Below are 21,781 nucleotides of genomic sequence, written 5' to 3' on the forward strand. Positions count from 1 at the left end.
GATTATTGGGACCCCCCATTTCAAAGATAAGGACACTGAAGCCCAGAGAAGTGAAGTGACGAGATCAAGGTTGACATGGAGCTAACAGAGCGATGTCCAAACCCAGAGCCCCACCTTCCAGCCCTGTTTCCTCACATCAGGAATTCTGGGTTCTCCTCCAACCAGGTCTCTCAGTGTGGGACTTCAGGCTTTTCTCTATTCGACTTTTTTTTTTTAACATTTATTATTGAGAGACAGAGAGACACAGAGCGTGAGCAGGGGAGGGGTAGAGAGAGGGGAAGACACAGAATCTGAAATAGGCTCCAGGCTCTGAGCTGTCAGCACAGAGCCCGACGCGGGGCTTGAACTCACAGACAGTGAGATCATGACCTGAACCGAAGTCGGTCGCCCAACCAACTGAGCCACCCAGGCGCCCCAACCCTATTCGACTCTTAACAGAACAAGGGGTTAATCTCTTAAACTCCCAATTTCGACGTGTGGACCCTGTCCACCACCTTCCCAAGACCTAAGCAGAGACTGCAGCTTGCTCATCCCGGTGGGCGGGACCTGTCAGCTTTGGAAGCCACGCCCCAGACAAGCCACGCCCACAGACCAAAGCCCCAACTGGGAAACCAGCTCCTACCAAACCACAACTGAGAAGTCCCTGAGGGCTCGATGCCTGCCTCTTAAACGCAAGCCGTGTCCCTGGAAAGCACCTCTCCGCCATACATAGCTCTGCCCCGACGGCCAAAGCCTCGCACCAGGATCCATGGTTCTCATCCACGTCGGAGAGCTACAGTCCTGCCTCGACGTCCTTGCCCAGCTCAGAGTCTCCGCGGCGGGATCCTGCTCCGGACACGAAGCACCGCCCCCGTATAGCCCCGCCCATCTCCCCACTCAACTGCTTCTCTCCTTACCTATTGACCCCTACCACACCTGCACCCTTACGACCGCAACCCCGAAGTAGTCCCACACTGCATCCTTTAGAGGCAGGGTGCAGCCCCAGTCCTCCAGCCAGCATGCCTGCGGCCCCGCCCCTCGCCGATAGCCACACCCCCTGACCAGCCCCGCCCCCGAGGCTCCACCCCCAGCGGCCGGGGGTAGGGTGGCGGCTGGCCCAGCCGGGCCCCCGCTGCCCTCTGCCCTAGGCGCTCGGTCGGAGCGGGCCGGGCACTGCGGGGCTAGGCGAGCTCGGCGGCCCGGGAGCTCGGAGGCGAAGATGGCGTCAGGCAGGCGCTCCCCGCGCACCGGGCTGCTGGAACTGCGCGCCGCGGCTGGCCCGGGGGCTGGCGCCGAGAGGTGGCAGCGGGTGCTGCTCAGTCTGGCGGAGGACGCGCTGACCGTGAGCCCCGCCGACGGCGAGGTCGGCCCGGAGCCCGGCGCCCCACGGGAGCCGGAGCCCGCGCAGCTCAACGGCGCCGCCGAGCCCGGCGCGGCGCCCCCGCAACTGCCCGAGGCGCTGCTGCTCCAGCGGCGCCGCGTGACGGTGCGCAAGGCCGACGCCGGCGGGCTGGGCATCAGCATCAAAGGTGGGCGCAGGGGCACCGGGGGCACCGAGGGCACGGGGTCGCGGTGTCTGTGGGGCCGCCGAGGGCGCAGAGGTCGCGGGGGCTGGCAGCGTACGGAGGACATAGAGTTGGAAGATTTCTGTCTGGGGGCAAGGAGGGTGTCTGAGGGGACAGAGGGAACGAGGACACCTGAGCACCAAGGTCGGAGGGGTTTTGGGAGTCGGAGGCCTCCTCCGGAAGGCGCAGGTGGAGGGGGTTGGGGAGCACCAAGGACAGGTGGGTGGGGAGTTCTGTGTGGAGGCATAGAGATGTCAGGGGTTGCTTGGACATGAAGCATAAGAGGAGCCCCAGGGGAGCAAAGGATGGAGAAAGGGGATTGAGGCCTGGGAAGCTCCTAGGCAAGGAGGAGGAAGTCCCTGGGACACAACCAAGGTGGAGGGGAGGGGTAAGGCCCCGAGTTCGGAGCACAAGGGTGGTTTGGAGACCTGGGTAGACAGGCTGGGCTCACAGACCCGGGTCCAGAAAGGATCTAGAAATCTGAGGGTCCGGGGCCCTGTGTACCTAGGTGGAGAGTCCTGACAACTGGGTTTGAGTTTCCTGATCCGGCCATCTCCACCTGGCCCAGAATTGAGAGGGGGTGGCCATAGAGTTGCCTCTCTGAGAAATCTCAGCCCCAATACAGAGAGCTTTCTTTAGGTTGCAACCAGGTTATGTTTGAGTCCTGGATCCATGTGAACTTAGACAATCACTTCCCATCTCTGAACTTTAGTTTTCTTACTATATAATGAGGATGATGATAGAGTTGTAATGATTCTCTGAGAACAGGAGTCTGAAGTACTCACCCTGCCAACACATAGTAGGTGCCTGGTTAATTTTTGGTGTTAGATGAGAGGAAAAACAGAACTCAGGAAAGACTCCCAAAGCAACTAACCATAGTGCTTAAAATCTCTGCGTACTCCCAGCCGCTGGGTTTACCATTCCTATCCATCTGCTTCTCAGGTTGCTATCTGTCTTGGGAAGGGGTGTCAGCCCTTGTATCATCTTGGATATGCACTGGTCTCTCTTCCTGGTGCTGGGTCTTATTCATTGGTGTCTCCAGACCCTTTGGCCTGGGTGTCTCCAGACCCTTGGCTGGGGATGGTAGTGACTCAGCTACCACTGTGTGCTGAAGGCTGTGCCCAATACTCTAGGTTTATGATCCGTTTCATCCCAGCAAGAAATGGTAACAAGTGGGGAGCATAATCTCCATTTTGCAGGTGAAGAAAGTGAGACTCACAAAAGTAAAACAATTTTCCCATGCTCACACAGTGAGTGACAGTGCTGGGATTTGAACTTCAATTATCAGGCCTCTAAAGTGCCGAGGGGTTTTGGTTCTTCCCCGTGGAAGGGCAGATTCCTAGGGAGCCAACCAAAGGAATCTAAAAGGGAGAAATGGGGAAGACAGAGAGTGGGCACCAGTGTTGTCCCTAAATTCCAGAATGGGAAAGGGCAACAGATCAATCCAGAAATTGCACACTCAATATGTCAAAGGAGGGAAGAACTTAGAGTTAATACAGAGTTCTATTTTATAGATAGACTAGCTGAGACTTGGAGAGAGCGTGGACTTTCCAAGGTCAGGTAAAGTTATGCCCTAGCTCCATAGTTCTAGGTGGGAAGGTACTTTTAGGAGGGGTCAAGGAAAAAAAAAAAGGAGGGGTCAGGGAAAGTGTCAGCTCCATTCAGTTCTTCCTTGGTAGAGACTGAGCTCCTGTTGCCACGATAACCTCCCTTCCAGGGTCCAGACCAGCCTGGGGCAGCCTAGAATGATCATAGCTTCAAACTGGACTGAAGTCCCTAGTTTCAGGTGGAGAAGAGCAGGTATAAATAGAAACCCATTCCTTTCTAGGCTTCAAGCTCTGTGCAGTGCAGTGAGCCTGTGTGGGGGTCAGGAGAGGCATTCTAGTCCTACCTTTGCCATCAATTTGTTGTGTGACCTTGAAATAATGACCTTCTTTCTATGGGCAACTAGTTCCTTATCTTCAATATTTTGGGATGGACCGGTGATATGATATTTGAGGGCCTGCCTTGCAGTCCACCATAGGGTTAAGAGTGTTGGTTCTGGAGCCAGGAGACCTGGGTTCAAGTACTGCTCTGCGGCCACTAACTAGCTGGATGACCTTGGGCTTCTCTCCATACCTCATTTTTCCTGATAGGAAACTGAGCATGCATGTGTGATTGGGGTGTTGTAAAGATGCAGTGAGACAACAGTGAAAGCATTTAGCACAGTGCTTGGCACTTGCTATGTGGAACAAATGTGAACTATTATGACGATTCATATTTTAAAATGATATTCAAGGGGCGCCTGGGTGGCTCAGTCGGTTAAGTGTCCGACTTCAGCTCAGGTCATGATCTCACAGTTTGTGGGTTCAAGCCCCACATCGGGCTCTGTGCTGACAGCTCAGGAGCCTGGACCCTGCTTCGATTCTGTGTCTCCCTCTCTCTCTGCCCCTCCTCTGCTCACACTCCGTCTCTCCCTCTCAAAAATAAATAAACATTAAAAATAATTAAAAAAATAAAATAAAATGATATTCAAGAATTTATCATTCAGTAAGATGTATTAGCTTTCTTTGCACCAGAGATGCAATCTGGATAGGCTTTTGAAATCTAGACTTAAAAATTTTTATTTTATTTTATTTTATTTTATTTTATTTTATTTTATTTTAGAGAGAAAGGGGCGCCTGGGTGGCTTAGTCGGTTAAGCATCCAACTTCAGCTCAGGTCATGAACCTTGTGAGTTTGAGCCCCACATCAGGCTCTGTGCTGACAACTCAGAGCCTGGAGCCTGCCTCAGAGTCTGTGTCTCCCTCTCTGTCTGCCCCTCTCCCACTGGCGCTTTGTCTCTCTTTCTCAAAAATAAACATTAAAAATTTTTTTAGAGAAGAGAGAGAGTGGGCGGGGGAGAGGGGCAGGAGGAGAAAATCTTAAGCCATGCTGAGCGTGGAGACTGACGTAGGGCTCGATCCTACGACCCTGGGATCATGACCTGATCTGTAATCAAGAGTCATATGCTCAACCAAATGAGCCATCCAGGCATTCCTGAAATCTAGACTTTAAGGCCTTGGTTTTCAGCTGGGTCCTAGATTGTCAAACTTTCTGATTGCTAAAGAGGACCTTGGGGGCCATAGCAATAGCTGACTTCTATCTTTATTCCAGATTAAGGAGTATCAGTGGGTTCCCCCATTGTAGGAAAATTACTTAAAATCCAAAATACTTAAGAAAAAACTATTGAAGCACTTTGTAAGTTACTCAAACACTGGCAAACACCCAAAGCACCAGTGACCAAACTACAGTATGAATTTAGAAAATGATTTATTAGTGTTCCAGACTTTTAAGACTAATTTCTGAGATTCTCTTAACTCTCTCATTGCCACCTTCTTGGCACCGGGCTGGTCACTGAGGTAGGCCTTCAGAGGGAATTCTGCTTTGGGGCACCTAGGTGGCTCAGTCGGTTAAGCAGTTGGCTCTTGGTTTTGGCTCAGGTCATGATCTCACGGCTCATGGGTTTGAGCCCTGCATTGGGCTGTGTGCTGACAGCATGAAGCCTGCTTGGGATTCTTTCCCTCCCTCTCTCTGCCCCTCCCCTACTCATGCTCTCTGTCTCTCTCTCCAAATAAATAAACTTTAAAAAAAAAAGGAAAAGAAAGAATTTTGCTTTCGTGTGACTCTCAAGCATTGGAGCGTCTGCCTCAGTTTTTTTCCTCTTTCTGTGCCTGTGCAGGGGGCCGAGAGAACAAGATGCCTATTCTCATTTCCAAGATCTTCAAGGGCCTGGCAGCTGACCAGACTGAGGCCCTCTTCGTGGGGGATGCCATCTTGTCTGTAAATGGGGAGGATCTCTCCTCTGCTACCCATGATGAGGCGGTGCAGGTCCTGAAGAAGACGGGCAAAGAGGTGGTGCTGGAAGGTAAGCACCGGGGACCCCAAGGATGTTTACTTCTTTCCTATTTCCCCCAGGCTTCAAGTGGCCGCAGCCCAGCAGTGGGGGCTGGGAGGTGGGCAGAGACAAAAACAGAGACAGAACTTGGGGACCTGCCTTGAGACAGTATGGCGTGGTGGTGGGAGAGCTGGCCCAGAGCCAGACAGACCTAGTTTTCATTTTCTCTCTCCTGTTCATTAGCTTTGTGGACTTGGACAAGTCATTTCATTTCCCTGAGCTTTAGTTTCCTCACCTGTAAAACAGAGATTTAACTTCTGGGTTATTTCTGTAACCCTTGCTGGGTTGTGTGATCAGGACAAAAGGTACATGGCAGGATCCTCCACCCAGTGAGTGAATCAGGGAAGGAGGGGGCAGGGCCTGGGGAGGAGGCAGCTAATATTCTTTCTTGAGGAAACTGGAGAGCTCCCAGCTCTAGGGTCCTTAAAACCCTGAGACCCATCCTCCCTTGGGAGAGGACTTGGCCTTTACGTTGCAGGACATCAGACCCTTCCAGCAAGGATCAGAGAGGAGTTTTGGAGGAGGGACCTTGGTGGTTCCTCTCCACTATCCCCGCACTCTGTGGTCTTGGATGAGACCTTTGTCTTCTCTGGGCCTCAGTTTCCCCATCAGTTGTTGTAAGTCTCTTGCTGTGACTGTCCCATATCTGCCTTTTGCCATCTCACTCAGGAGGTTTCTGTTTTGCTCAGCCCTTTCTTCAAACTCCCTTCTGTCAGTTCCGGAAGCTGTGGGGGCCTGAGGAATGTGTGTTTGGCTCTTGGCCCAGAACAGGCACAGGGAGATGGCGGGGGTTGATGGAGAATGCCATGCTAGCAAAGCTGCTGAGCTGAGCCCCAAGCCTGAATCCTGATAGGTGGCCCTTGTTTTCCCAAACAGGTCTCCAAGAGGCCACAGAAACAAACAGGCTCTGGGTGATCTTTGGCATTCTTGTGGCCCTGACCTCAGTTCTTTCTCACTTTTGTTTTTATTTTTACATTTTTGACGTATCTATTTAAATGCCACTGGTGCATTTTTTAAATGTACACTTTAAAAAAGTTAAGTCTGCAGTATTGGCCCTTGAAGCTTAAGTATAACAGTCATAGTTTAACAGCAAGGTTGAATAACAAGATCACTCATAAATGATATGGGTATAAAAGACTCTGCTACCCTATGCCTCATTACTTTGGTATTTATAGCCAGTAATGCAATTGAAACTCATCAAAATGTCATTCTTTGGTTGACTTGAGGAGCTCTTTTAGTTTCTGCTATTTGAAAGTTTAATCTGTAGATGGTAAAATTTCTACTGCAGACACATTTCTAATCCACGCTGAGGTCCTCCTCATGCTTTCATCTTTGGGGTGAGAATGTCTATCTGGGCTCTCAGCATGAGTCATTCTGAGAAGATAACATCTTTGAGTGTTAGAAGCTTGAGGTATCTCCTGGCTTCAGGAGCTAATACCCAAGCCTTCTGTATAATTCTTGTACTCCATTCCTGCCTTACTAAGCCAAGAAACATTTATAGACACCTACTGTGTACCTGGTGTGCAGAACACTGGGTCAGAAGCTAAATCAGACCCAAGTTTTCTCCTGCAGGAGCTCACTATCTGGTGGAGGAGATAAAACATAAACACTGTCTCATTCATACAAATATTTATTTATTTATTTATTTATTTATTTATTTATTTATAGTTTACTTCTTTATTTTGAGAGAGAGAGAGAGAGAGAGAGAGAGAGAGAGAGTGAGAGCACGTGCAAGCGGGGAAGGGGCAGAAAGAGAGGAAGAAAGGGAATTATAAGCAGGTTCTGCACAGGTTCCGTGCTGTCAGTGCAGAACCTGATGCGGGGCTTGAACTCACAGACCATGAGATCATGACCTGAGTCAAAATCAAGAGTTGGATGCTTAACTGACTGAGCCACCCAGGGTCCCCTCATACAAACTATTTAAAAATCAGTTTCTAAAATTCTCTCTGGGTGATAGGTAGTAAGGAGGGCACTTGTTATGATGAGCACTGGGTATTATATGTAAGTGATGAATCACTAAATTCTACTCCTGAGACCAATATTACACTATATGTTAACTAATTAGAATTTAAATACAAATTTGAAAAAAAATAATAAAAATGAAAAAAAATCTGTCTGCTCTGTGATGAATCTCTGGCCTTGGGTAAGACCCTTGTTTTCTCTGGCCCTCAGTTTCCCTATCAGTTGGGATTAGACCAGATCAGAGATGATCAGTAGCTTTCATTTTGAGTGCCATCTTCCCTGGTGGCTACTGGGAGTCACGTATTTGGAAGGATTGGGACGTCTTGTCTGGGCTCAGCAGAAAGGAGCTGGAAGTGATTAACAATGTCTATCATGGATACAGTAGGGAAGAGAAGTGTACCATTCCAAGACTGGGAGTCCTCAGCTGTTAACGTTGTTTGAGACTTTTCCCAGGGTAAGATCTTTCCTTGGCAAATCTTGCCCCAGGCCTCTGGCTGGAGCTTGGCCTATCTCTTGCCCCAAATAGGATGTGGCACATAGTAGGCACTCAATAAATGTTAGTAATTACCCTCCTGTCCCATCACATTTATAGAGAATTGATATTATTTCTTCATGGAATGTTTGGTAGCATTCTCCAGGGAAGCCATCTTTATGGAAAGGTTTTTAACTGCATTTCCCATGTTCTTAACAGGGCAATTTTGATGATCTATTTTTTCTTGAGTGAGCTTTGGTAGTTTGCGTCTTTAAAATTTGTCCATTTCATCTAAGTTGTCAAATTTGTTGGCATAAGTTGTGTTTAATCTTCCCATATTATTCCTCCCTTTTGGATGAGAGTGTTCTCTGCTTTCTCTTTCCTTCTCCTTTTATACTAGTCTACTCAGTGGTTTTGAGGGGAATCTCAGTCTAGTGGGGTGGGGGGACAGCTGAGCAAAAATGCTAGATTACCAACGTGTCACAGGTGCTGAGATGGGAATCTGTCCATGGATCAGAGGAGACAGTGGTTACTTCTCTCTGGATAGTCAGGAAAGACTTCCTGGAGGGGCGGGGGAATGCTGGCACTTTATGAACCATAGCAGATGTGGGTATGGGGTTGGGGAAGGGCATTCCAGGCAGGGGAGCTGTGTGAACAAGACCTAGGTCTTGTCAAGTCAATGACTTGACTTACCTGGGGAGCTGCCTGGGAAGTAATTAGCTTTATCCTGAGCCTAGGGTATAAGGAAGGGAGTGGAGAAAGAGGAGAGTATCCAGACTGAGAGACTTCAGAGCCTTGAATGCCAGGCCAAAGGCATTTGGACTTCCTCTGGAAGGAAACAGAGAGCCATTAAAGGGGATTCAGCAGGAGCAGCACATGGGCAGATCTGGGTTTTAGCAGCACCAGCCTGGCACTCCCTTTGGAGGGAGGCAGAAATGGATGCAGAAAGGCAGTGAGGAAGGTGGGGCCATGAACAGGAAGGAGATGGTGATGGTTTCACCTAAGCAGGCTTGGATAAGAGGAAGAGTCTGGAGGTTGTGGCCTTCTTGTTTTTTTCCAGCTTTTTCTTATTTGAAGTGTCTTTTAAGGTGCTCTCCTAGTGCAGCATATTTGTGGAAGGATAATTCCACCCAAGGCAGAAAAGGCGTGGGGGCAGGCACTGGGGTCAAGAGTCTGAATTGCAGGGGTGACCTGAGAAGCCTGGAGGACATGAAGCAGCCAGGATGCTGGCATGTGGTTGGTCCCTGAGATCTGATGGAGCTTATGGAGAAGGTAAGGGTCTGGTAGCTTCACCAGTCTGGACTCAGGGTTCCTGGGACCCTCTCTGGGCCTATATTCCACCTTGGAGCCTAATTACTAGCCACATCGTTCAAAACTTTCCCACCCCCATCCCAGTCCTGGGGCCACGTCCAAGGGGCCATGGAAAGATGGCTTTTCCTTTGGATGTGAACCTGGCAGGGCAGCTGGGCATCTTTCCTGAGGCCTGGGGTTCAATGGGTACAGAGTCCCCAGAGAACATCCTAGAAGGACAGATGTCACTAGCAAACTCTGGGTGCCAGAGTTACTTCTCTGACCTAAGTCAGGGGTTCAGCTAGGCCTCGTTAACCCTAGCCTGCCTTGTAGACCTTTTCCCCTGGTAGTTCAGGGGTTTGCACAAATGTCTTCATCTTATTCTCAGCCACAGGGATGTGTTCGCAATCGGAATCTGGGCCCAAGCTGGCAGCCAACTGTCTGCTGCTTAGAGAGGCCCATTGTGTCCACGGACCTGGAGCCTGGGCCCTTGGAGACAGGCCTGGGAGCAAAGGGAGAGACAGCCAAATGCCTCCCCTCCCTCCGCCCACGGTGTGTCTGGCATGACGGGGACAGCAGTGACCCTGTGATGCCTTAAAAAATAATACTAAATGACAGGGGCGTCTGGCTGGCTCAGTCGGTAGAGCATATAAGTTTTGACTTTGGGGTTGTGAGTGGGGTGTAGAAATTACTTAAATATAGGGGCGCTTGGGTGGCTCAGTCGGTTGGTTAAGCATCTGACTTCGGCTCAGGTCATAATCTCACAGCTCATGGGTTTGAGCCACATACGGCTCTGTGCTGACAGCTCCAAGCCTGGAGCCAGCTTTGGATTCTGTCTCTTCATCTCTTTCTTCCCCTCTCCAGCTCATGCTCTCTCTCTCTCTCTCTCTCTCTCTCTCTCTCTCTCTCTCAAGAAAGAAAGACATTACCTAAAAATAATTTTTTTAATAAGAGGTTTTTTAAAAAATTAATTTATTTATTTTGAAAAAGAGAGAGAGAGCAAGCAGGGGAGGGGCAGAGAGAGAGGGAGGGAGCTGTCAGCTGTCAGCACAGAGCCTGACTCAGGCCTCGATCTCATGAACTGTGAGATCATGACCTGAGCTAAAATCAAGAGTCAAATGCTTAATCGACTGACCCACCCAGGCGTCCCAAAAATCAAATCTTTAAAAAATAATAATACTAGAGGACAGTAAAAATTAAAGTCAGTTTCAGTACTTTGTACAAAGTAGGGAAGGTATATTCCACATAACGATCGAGTTTTAAAAGATAACAGGTGTAGGAGCGCCTGGGTGGCTTAGTTGGTTGGCATCTGACTCTTGATTTTGGCTCAGATCACGATGTCATGGTTCGTGAGATAGAGCCCTGTGTTGGGCTGTGTGCTGACAGCGTGGAGCCTTCTTGGGATCCTCTCTCACCCTCTCTCTTTGCCCCTCCTCTACTCTCTTTCTCTCTCTCTCTCTCTCTCTCTCTCTCTCTCTCTCAGAAATAATGAACTTAAAAAAGAATAACAGGCAGAGAGTAGCATGTCCATAAATATTCATGATAAAAGGCAGTACAGAGTGATAGGAATTGCTATAATTCCCATTTTACAGACAAGGTCACCAAGGTTTGTTGAGAATAAATAACTTTCTCCAGGTCATATGACTAAGAAATTGACAGAATTCAAGCTGAGCTTTGTCTGGTTGCAGAAGCCAATATTGTTTCAGCCTTGGGTAATACCTGCCTTGCATGGTTATTTGCAAGATTAAAAAATAAAACACCAAGGGCAGTGCTCATAGTAGGTATTTGATCATTTAGTTTATTTGCTATTTTTAAGGATGAGACAATGCATTTGGAGTGTGTAGCACAGTGTCTTTCACATGCAAACATTCAGTGAATGTCAGCCTTTATCATCTTTATATCAGCAGCAGCCATCATTACTGTTTTCTCCAGTATACTTGAAGGTCTTTCAGGGCAGGACTCATGTGTAGTTTGTCTCAGAGCCCTATGCCTGGCACACATTAGCTTTTGGCCAGTAGGGAATGATCTGTGGGGTACATCTCTGACCCTTTCTACTTTACCTTAACCATGTCAGTTTCAGTTGACCTTCCTAAATGTTTTTTTTTTTTTTTTAAATTTTTTTTTCAACGTTTATTTATTTTTGGGACAGAGAGAGGCAGAGCATGAACGGGGAAGGGGCAGAGAGAGAGGGAGACATAGAATCGGAAACAGGCTCCAGGCTCTGAGCCATGAGCCCAGAGCCCGACGCGGGGCTCGAACTCCCGGACCGCGAGATCGTGACCCGGCTGAAGTCGGACGCTTAACCGACTGCGCCACCCAGGCGCCCCTCCTAAATGTTTAAGATGGGGCTCAAGGCTCAAGCTGGGCTTGACTAAGTCCTGAGAATGTTGGTTATAAGTCCTTGGAACTCCTGCTGGGTCCTCCCCTGGCAGACGGGGACTTCCAAGTGTCCTGCCCCAAATTTGGCTTAATACATCACTACCGTTAAAAGAGGGATGTAATTAATGGATGCAACTAATATGAAGCTATCCTGCTTGGCTTAGCCAAATGATGCTGTGCCCCTGAGGTGCCTGAGAGATTTCTGACCTGGGAACATAGTCACGAATGGAGCCCCCGCCTAGTCCTCCCATGGCCACAAACACCTATTGTTCCAATCATTGTTCTCAAGGAAACATTTATTTGGACACACACACACACACACACACACACACACACACACACACACACACGGCTTTGGGCCATGTGACTCCCTATAGATAAGATTTGGCTTAATCTCTGCCTGGATCTTGATTAAAATGCCGGTGGGGCTCTGGAGACAGGTTCTGGCCCCAATTAACTGCATGAGTCTGGCTGCTGATGGTGGTGGAAGAAATAATAATGATAATAATAGTGATGATGGTGTCTGCTTTTTATTGAGCACCTACAGTGTGCTAGGCACTGTGCTAAGTACCTTCCATATATTTTCTCATCAAATCCCCAAAACGACCTCTATGAATTAGTTTTGTTATTCATCCCACTCTGCAGATGAGAACACTGAAACTCAGAGAGATAAAGCTGTTTTCCCAAGGTCACACAGAGATGGAATTTGAGCTCAGATCTGTTAGATGCAAAAACTTATGCTCTTAAATATTTATACTACACTGCAAGTCATGTTACATAAGGATCCAGACCCTTCTCATTGAACTGTTGCAGTTAGGTGAAGATGTTTTTGTGAGGGTCAAGTTTGGTGGTTGGTCCATAGTGGGCACTCAGTAAGTGCTTCTTTCTCCCACTACTAAGGTCCTGAAACCCTTTGCTTATTGAGTTGATGAGGGCTTCAACTCTGAATCCTTCTTGGATGGTTTGGGATGAGCTGCTATGTATTTTTCTTTTTAAAAATTTTTTTAAATTTATTTTTGAGAGAGAGTGAGAGAGTGAGCAGGGAAGGGGCAGAGAGAGAGGGAGACACAGGATCTGAAGCAGGCTCTGTGCTGTCAGAACAGAGCCTGATATGGGGCTCGAACTCATGAATGGCAAGATCACGATCTGAGCCGAAATCAAGAGTCGGACGCTTAACTGACTGAGCCCCCCAGGCGTCCTGAGGTGGTATATTTTTGAAGTAAACTAGATTTTTAATTTTTTTTCAACGTTTTAAAATTTATTTTTGGGACAGAGAGAGACAGAGCATGAACGGGGGAGGGGCAGAGAGAGAGGGAGGCACAGAATCGGAAACAGGCTCCAGGCTCCGAGCCATCAGCCCAGAGCCTGACGTGGGGCTCGAACTCACGGACCGTGAGATCGTGACCTGGCTGAAGTCGGACGCTTAACCGACTGCGCCACCCAGGCGCCCCAAACTAGATTTTTAAAAAATGTAAAAAGTGGGGTGCCTCGGGGGCTCAGTCGGTTAAGTGTCCGACTTCGGCTCAGGTCATGATCTCACGGTCTGTGTGTTTGAGCCCTGCGTTGGGCTCTGTGCTGACAGATCGGAGCCTGGAGCCTGCTTCGGATTCTGTGTCTCCCTCTCTCTCTGTCCCTTTCCCACTCATTCTCTGACTCTGTCTTTTTCTCTCTCTCAAAAATAAATAAACATTAAAAACATTATAAAAAATGTAAAAAGCAATATATGCTTAAAAAAACCCCAGGAGAATGTAAAGCAATTCTCTTTTCAAAGAGATAACCATAGTTGATATTTTCACACTTTCAGAAAGTTTCCATATTTGTTTTTATCATTTAACAAGTTGAGGAGGACATATTTCAAACTCAGTACATGTAGCTCTATCTCATTCTTTTTCTTCTTTCTTCTTTCTTTCTTTCTTTCTTTCTTTCTTTCTTTCTTTCTTTCTTTTGAGAGAGAGAGAGGGAGGAAGGGAGGGAGAGAGACAGAGAAGGAACAGGGAGGGTCAGAGGGAGAGGGAGAGAGAGAATCCCAAGCAGGCTCCATACCCAGTGTGGAGCCTGACATGGTGTTTGATCCCACGAGCCAAAATCAGGAGCCAGACGGTCAACTGACTGAGCCACCCAGGCACCCCTCTGTGTCATTCTTTTTAATGATTGGGTAATATCCCATTATTGGGATTCATATATTTAAATGTTTTTTTTTTCAACGTTTTTATTTATTTCTGGGACAGAGAGAGACAGAGCATGAACGGGGGAGGGGCAGAGAGAGAGGGAGACACAGAATCGGAAACAGGCTCCAGGTTCTGAGCCATCAGCCCAGAGCCTGACGTGGGGCTCGAACTCACGGACCACGAGATCGTGACCTGGCTGAAGTCGGACGCTTAACCGACTGTGCCACCCAGGCGCCCCGGGATTCATATATTTATTTAGCAAGTTTTTTTTTTTTTTTTTTAAGTAGGCTCCATATCCAGTGTAGGGCTTGAACTCATGAACCTGAGATCAAGAGTTGCATGCTCTACTGACTGAGCCAGCCATGCACCCCCATTTAACAAGTATTTACTGAACCTCTGTTCTGTGCCAGGACTCGATGGAGGCACCATGGATACAGCCATGCACAAGACTGAGCAGTCTGCTGATCAGGAAGCTCATGTCTTGTATTTAGCCACCCCTGCTCATGGACATTCAAGTTGTTCTTACCCTTTTGCCCCCAGACAGTGGTGCTGTGAGCCCTCTGCGCACCCGTGAGCATTCATATGAAGCGGGGCTCCTGCAAAGGATATTGTTAAGTCAAAGGGTTCGCATGCCTTTAGGATCTTGAGAGATGGTATCCCCTGTACTGCACAAGGATGCATTAAGGGGAGATTTGTATGCCCCAGAGTGTAGCAACTCAGGCTCTGTTGGTCAGCCCTAATGCAGGGCCTGCCAGGGGCTGGGAACTATTTATAACCTAGCCTTGCTGGACCAGCAGGACCTTAAAGGTCACTCCTTCCAGAGCCTGTTGGAACCCCATGTCCTCTCCACACCATCTTTGGTGGGCCAGTGGGCAGCCTGGACACTAATCCCCATAATACCTTACTCTGAGAGTTGTTGCATCAGTGCCCATTATATAGGTAAGGAAAATGAGGCTCAGAGAGACCATGGGATTCGCCAATGCCACATAGCAAGTGACAGGGCCCGGATTAAAATCTTTGCCTATCATGCTTCCTGTGCCCTTCCCCTTATACAGTCATACTGAGAACAGCCACGGAAATAATAATCACACTGCTGTTCATTGAAGACTTACTCTATGCTAAGCAGGGCAAAGTGCTTTGCAGGTATTGAGTCTCAATACCCTGGGAGGTAGATATATTTTACTCCTATTTTAATGATGAAGAAATGGAAGATCTTGGATATCAAGTCACTTGTCCAGGGTCACAGAGCAACGAAGTTCAACCCAAGCCTCACTTCAGAGCCCGCATTCAATGTTTTCTTTCCAGGATGAGAAGCCTCAGGCCTGTCTATATTCATTCATTTAACAAATCTCATACTTCCTGATTACCTGGTACTATATGTCAGTACCTGATTACCTGGTACTATACTAGATTCTGAGGATCCTCTAGTGAACAAGAAAATAGGTCCCTGCTCTCATGGAACTGACATTTTGGTTGGAGGAGAGAGTATAGCCTAGTAAACAATTGGATAGGCCGTGTACTTTCTGGTAGGGGCAAGTAAGTGACCACCCACTGAACAGACAAGGAACAGCTTGAGCTTAGATGGCAGGCTTCAGCCAAGACTCACAGCCAGCACATTCAGTCACAAACATTTATTGAGCACTGGGATACGTGCTGGGAATACTATGTTGAGCCAAAACAGATGTATCCCTGAAGCACATATGTTCCCTCCCAATTGTACTGGGCCAGGTGAATGGTCCTGCCCTGTCTCAGTTCCTTGTGTTTCTAGTAGAATCTTTTGGGGCCAGGGCTGGGGCCTGTCTTTTGTTGGCAGAGCAGGAAGTCCCTGGGAACTGGGGCCTCTGCAAGGGGCAGGGTGTTCTATGTATGTCTTAGCTTTCTTGGGGAGGAAAAGCCCATGTGTCACTGCTTTACCAGACTCCTGGGGCTCCTGGGCCAGGAGCTTGGCTGGGGAGGGTGTAGATACCAGCTGGGCTTATCTTTGGAGTCTCAAGAATGCTGACCACAGGGCCATCAGCTCTCAGGCCACTGCTTTTCGATAGCCCCACCCTGCCTGGTCGGGTGACTCAGACAGAAATCAGAGCAGGGAGGAGGCCTCAGAGCTGGGCTATTTATGGCCATACTCTGGGGCCCCCAGCACCCCACCCCCAACTCTGGGACAAGCCAATTAGTTTGTGAAACCCAAGCCCTGTTTTGGGCACCGGCTGGTAGGCTGTCCATTTATAGTATGTTTCTGTGGGAAAGGAGAAGGAGGACCCAGTTCTGGGATGGCCCAGACGGGTGAGCAGGGGCTCTAGCAGTTTCTCTGGCTTCAAAGTTGACAAATGTTCATCTGCTGAACACGTAGCATAGGAGATCCCTGCTGGATTCTGGGGACACAGAGATAAGTCAGATGAGGTCCCTGCCCTCACAGTGCTCCCAGCCTGGTGGGGCCCACAAACTCCCACACAGACACATAGCGGAGTGTGGTCTAGGGGTCTGCAGAATGATGGGTGTGGTGGATCCAGAGTGGGCATCTGGAAAGGCTTCCCAGTGGGGTGACGGGACTGGGCTGGGCTGGAGTGTGGCAACTTCTCCCTCTTGAGTGAACCTGTCCGGCCCTGGCATTCGTTTCTCCATTCATAGAACATTAACTCTGGGTTCAAATCAAGTCCAGCTTCTGTCCTCTAGGAGCTTCCATTTTGGTGAGAGAGACAGCCCCAACCCACAAAATCACAGCAGAGTTCTATGAAGGGCAGGGGTAGCTGATAGGTAAGAAACTCATGTTTCTTGAGTCCCCGACTTGTGCCACATGTTTTATGGCATCTCATTTAATTCTAACATCTCTCTGAAGTAGACATTGTTATTCCTCTGTTATTAACTTGCAGACAACTGAATTTCCTTGTCCATGGTCACACAGCTAGACAGTGCTGGAGCTGGAATGCAAACTCAAGAGTGCCTGTCTCTAAACTATGTACTAAGGGCATTCTGTGCAAAGGGAACTGCATTTTGAAAGGTGTGGACATTTGGAAACTCATGCAGTTTCTTTGAGCTCTGAGAAGGCCAGGATGATTAGACTAGAGAGTGAGATTTGGGATGTGGCAGGAGGTAAAGCCAGGTGTAGGCAAGGCCCAGGTCCTGAAGAGTCTTGGATTTTGATGATGGGAGCCAGGGCAGAACTTTGGTCAGGGGAGGGATGTGGCTGGTTACAGCAGGGGGATATATCAGTTGTAGCCTCCCCATGTGGTGTAGGGGGCGGGAGGACTTTATCAACCAGGGTGCTTTTCTCTGCAAGTAATAGGACTCAATTCAAAGAGGTTTAAACATTGAAGGAAACGAGTTTTCTTCCAGAATACCTAAAAGCAGCATGTCTGTAGGGTAAATTAATTTAACACCTCACCATTCTTAGTGTGTTTAAGCATGCTTGTACTTAAAAAGTGACTATTGGGGCACCTAAGTGGCTCAGTTGGTTGAACGTCTGACTCTTGATTTCGGCTCAGGTCAGGATCTCATGGTTTGTGAGTTCGAGCCCCATGTCGGGCTCTGAGCTGACAGTGTGGACCCTGCTTGGGATTCTCTCTCTCCCCACCCCTCTCTCTGTGTCTCTCTCAAAATAAATAAAATAGTAAATTTAAAAAATTAAAAAAAAAGTGACTATCATTGCTTTGGGACCAACTTCCCTCCCAGCAACTTTTAAAGGCTAGAGGAGAGGAAGGGAAGGGAATATACTTTCCCTCACTTCTCATTGGCCAGAATTGTATCATCTGCCTCTATCTAAACCAATCACAAGCAAGAGGGATGGAAAGATCATGATTAACTTTGACCAATCATGATTTTCTTCCTTGTTTGGGGAGAAGCCCAATCTGTAGGGCTCAGAGTTCTGTTAGCAAAGAAAGGGGGAAATGGTTTGGCTGTCAGATAGGCTGTGATGTGTCCCAGCTCTATCACCCCTTGAGACATAATCCAGTAGTCAGTCCTGGGGTAAGTCACTGCTGTAATGATGAGGATGAGTCATTGAGTCAATTTTAGTCCTAGTTCCCAACTTTCAGACCTAGTCTTGGTTCTCTCAAAAAAAAAAAAAAAATCCTGCACTTATTTTCAACTTAACTGCTCTTTCAACCCCAATAGGGTTTGTAACTCCCTTTCATTCTCACTGCTATTTGTCTTGGATCCTGTCTGAACCTGAGGGACAGTCTTCTGTGATAGAAATAGCTTCTTATCTGTTTTTTCCAGGGAGCTGGGCCAAGAGCTGCTTCCTCACCCCTTCTTGGCTTGTCTGCTCTCAGGCAGAGCATACTGGCTGGGCTTTGACTGCAGAAGTCAGATGGCTAGCAAGTCAGATGGCCATGAGGGCATAGTAGTTGAGGGGAGAGTAATGGAGGCTTCCCAAGGGCTAGCAGGCATAGGCACCTCTTAGTGGATGAGGAGACTGCTACTCATCAGAATTGGGAAAGTGGTGTCTGGGTTGCTCAGTCTGTTGAGTGGCCGACTCTTGGTTTTGGCTTAGGTCTTGGTCTCATGGTTTGTGGGTTCAGGCCCCACATCAGGCTCTGTGCTGACAGTGTGGAGCCTGCTTGGGATTCTCTCTCCTTTTCTCTCTGCCCCTCCCCTGCTTGGTCTCTCTCTCTCAAAATAAATAAATAAACTTAAAAAAATTTGGAACAGTCCAGATACTAGGGCAAATCTACCAACTATTTCCCCTTCTTCCTTGCTAATAGAAGCCTGATTTTATTGGGTGGAAATATGATCAGCTCCTGAGGCTGAATTGTGATTGGTCTAAGTCATGACTATTCCCTTTTTACTAATGATTGTGCTAGAAGTGGTCATGGAGCCCAGTCAGGCCAATGAGATAAAAGGCTTCATGGGAATATTTACCTCTCTGATAAGGGAGTTGTGAGGAGAAAACCTTTTACTGCCTGTCTTCTCCCTTCCTGCTTTGGGTTTTGTCATGTAAGGAATGATTGGCTTGAGCTGTGGCAGCCATCTTGTGGTCATGAGGGGAAGGCCAAGAGAATGGCACAGGGGTCTACCCTGCTTTCAATTTTTTTTTTTTTAAATTTTTTTTTTCAACGTTTATTTATTTTTGGGACAGAGAGAGACAGAGCATGAACGGGGGAGGGGCAGAGAGAGAGGGAGACACAGAATTGGAAACAGGCTCCAGGCTCTGAGCCATCAGCCCAGAGCCTGACGCGGGGCTCGAACTCCCGGACCGCGAGATCGTGACCTGGCTGAAGTCGGACGCTCAACCGACTGCGCCACCCAGGCGCCCCTACCCTGCTTTCAATTTAATTGAGTCACTGAACCAATCCTAGATTGCCTTCCTCTAGATTTTTTTTAAATAGCATTTTATTTAATTTTTAATTATTTGTATTTTAGTAGACTCTGCACCCAACATGGGGCTTGAACTCACAACCCTGACATCAAGAGTTGCATGTTCTACCAACTGAGCCAGCCAAGTGCCTCTAGATTTCTTGTTATGTGAAATTATAAATATCTTTATTTCTTAAGGCACTTTTATCTATTCTATTCTATCTATTCTATAATATTCTATTATTTGCAGCCCAACTCATCTAATAAATATAACAAGAATGACCAAAATATTTTATTACCAATTAGCCTTGATGGATTGGTAATGGCTGCCATAAAGCACTATGATTGATTTATGGTGTCTTCCATGAGCAAGGGACAAAGAAAGGGTAGCGCAAGTGCATATGTTTACCATTCCAGTCCTACCTAGGGCCCGTCCAATACCTGGCAGATGGTAGGTATTCAAGAAAACTGACTTGTTTCTGAATCTGTACTCCCACAGGCTCTTCTTAGATCAACCTTCTCATCATGTTGCCTTTCACTTGTAGCTGCATTGTTAGCGAGATCTGCCTTTTCTAAAAAGGCATTGGTCGAGGCCCCAGTCAAGACTCTTTTGGCTGCAAATATCACAACTGCTGTTGGGATGGCAGTTTGACATTCTAAAGGACGAGTATCAGAAACAAGAGCGTTAACCGGCGATTGGCAGGGCCTTCCGTCTGTCTCTCAACATGCATCTCCACTAATTTTCTCTCTTATAAACCAGCTTTCTCCTCTTCACAGCAGAAGGTGGTTGTCCCCATAGCATTCAAGTTTGTTCAAGATACCAGCCGAGGATCTCTCCTACTGTCAATTTGGGTATACTAGTGTGGGTCAGGTGTTCACTCTGGTCCAGGTAGCATATCCAGAACGGCAGGATCACATATCTGAACGTGAATTTCTGGGTTCATTGGGCAGAGAAGTAGATCAAAGCTGTTATCCTAGAACTCTGCTGTCCAGTGTGGCCACCATTAGTTCCAAATGGCTATTCGAATTTAATTTTAAACTAAGATTAAATGAAAGTAAAAATTTAGTTCCTCACCTGTACTAGCCACATTTCAAGTGCTTAATAGCCATATGTGGCTAGTGGCTACTGTATTGGACAGTGTATATATGGAACATTAACATAATCACAGAAAAATCTGTTGGACGATGCTATTTAAATTTTTTTTAATGTTTATTTATTTTTGAGATGGAGAGAGACAGAGCATGAACGGGGGAGGGTCAGAGAGAGGGAGACACAGAATCTGAAACAGGCTCCAGGCTCTGAGCTGTCAGCACAGAGTCCAACGCGGGGCTCGAACTCACGGACCATGAGATCATGACCTGAGCCGAAGTCGGCCGCTTAACCGACTGAGCCACCCAGGCACCCCTGGACGATGCTATTTTAGAAGGTGTCTACTATACTTACTCAATGATGTTTGGTCAGAGCTAAGAGCACCTATATTGGTTAGGGTACAAGTTATGCTGCTTGTTTCTTATGCTATGTTTCTTAGGTAACTGTCCAAGTCTGACATGGCATCTCCAAGGGCCAGCATCCATTTGTTTCTGTTTTGTGGTCAGCCTCCCTTAGACTGTGGCTCATGTCCTCATTGTCAAGATGGTGCTTCACCAGTCTGTGTCCCAGCTAGCTCAACTCTGTCAGGGGAAAAGAGGAGGAAAGGAAGGGTATGCCCCTTTCTTTAATAGGCAGAATGTGGTAGCGGCACACATCCCTTCTGCTCTCATTCTATTGGCCAGACTAGACCACATAAGCACGTATAGCTATAAAGGAGCCTGGAAAATGAAGTCTTAAGCTGGGAGGCTATTGCTATATCGGATGACAATTGCTAGCCTGTCCCACAGGACTATCTCATTCAATGCTTCCTCTTTGCAGATGAGCAGGCTGAAGAAATAGAAGCAAACAAGGGGCCTGTGGCAGAGCAGTCACATCTCCTGACTCCTGTTCAGTGCTCTTTCACTGCCTTGTTGTAGTTGTTGTCCATTCCCTTTAGGCAGTCATCCCCAAAATCCAAACGCTTCTGCTTACTTGGTTAGATTTAGTCACATGGCCACACCTAACTGCAAAGGAGGCTGGGAGCTGTGGTCTGTCTTCCAGGTGGCATGGATCTATAAACCAGGGGAAACATGAGAGCTTGGATGTTGGCATGCATCCAGTATTTTCTACCACACTGCTCTGTCAGAGACTTTGGCCTAGAGAAGGATAGTGATATTGGACATAAATTAAACCCTTATGAATTACTGACAGTTGTGATGTGTGCCACATGGGAGCCCATGTCACAACAGTAACTACTGACCTGTGCTCTGACCAGTCAAGTACATGAAAGAGGTCTCACCGTATTTCAAGAACTCTGCCGGCGGGACTTCGGTTGGCTGGGACTCGCCTCCTGCTTCACCCCTTCAGCGACAGCTGTCTTCCCCTGGCCCCCCACCCCGGGACATCAGTGATGCCAAACACATATCCTTGAAGATGGCATATGTCTCGAGGAGGTGCACCCCCACTGACCCGGAGCCCAGGTAAATCTGGGGTGGGGAGCAGCTCAGACAGATATGCCTTGGTGTTAAGTGGTGGGACCAAGGGAAAGATAGCCCTGTGTTGCAAGTGGGCAGTACAAAGTCTGAACATAGTGGGGCTTGAGAAATGTTTGTTGAATGGATGTAAGAGTCAAGTTAAGGGGATGATGGTATGCTTTGCTTCTCTCTTCTTCCTCTGAGCAGTTCACATCTG

At 47.9% G+C, this 21,781-nt stretch overlaps 1 protein-coding gene across 1 annotated transcript in view; it reads left to right on the forward strand.

The window, feature by feature from the left end:
• Positions 1–628: 628 nt before the first annotated feature.
• SNTA1 (syntrophin alpha 1) overlaps positions 629–21,781 on the forward strand; it is a 28,536-nt gene continuing 7,383 nt past the window's right edge. Inside the window, exons 1-3 of the mRNA XM_043602577.1 lie at positions 629–1,508; positions 5,245–5,430; positions 21,366–21,570. Of these exons, the coding sequence (XP_043458512.1) occupies positions 1,199–1,508; positions 5,245–5,430; positions 21,366–21,570 (701 nt within the window). The 5' untranslated portion in view covers positions 629–1,198. The remainder of the gene's footprint in view (positions 1,509–5,244; positions 5,431–21,365; positions 21,571–21,781) is intronic.

Source organism: Prionailurus bengalensis, chromosome A3, assembly GCF_016509475.1.
Source record: "Prionailurus bengalensis isolate Pbe53 chromosome A3, Fcat_Pben_1.1_paternal_pri, whole genome shotgun sequence".
Classification (NCBI taxonomy): Eukaryota; Metazoa; Chordata; class Mammalia; order Carnivora; family Felidae; genus Prionailurus; species Prionailurus bengalensis.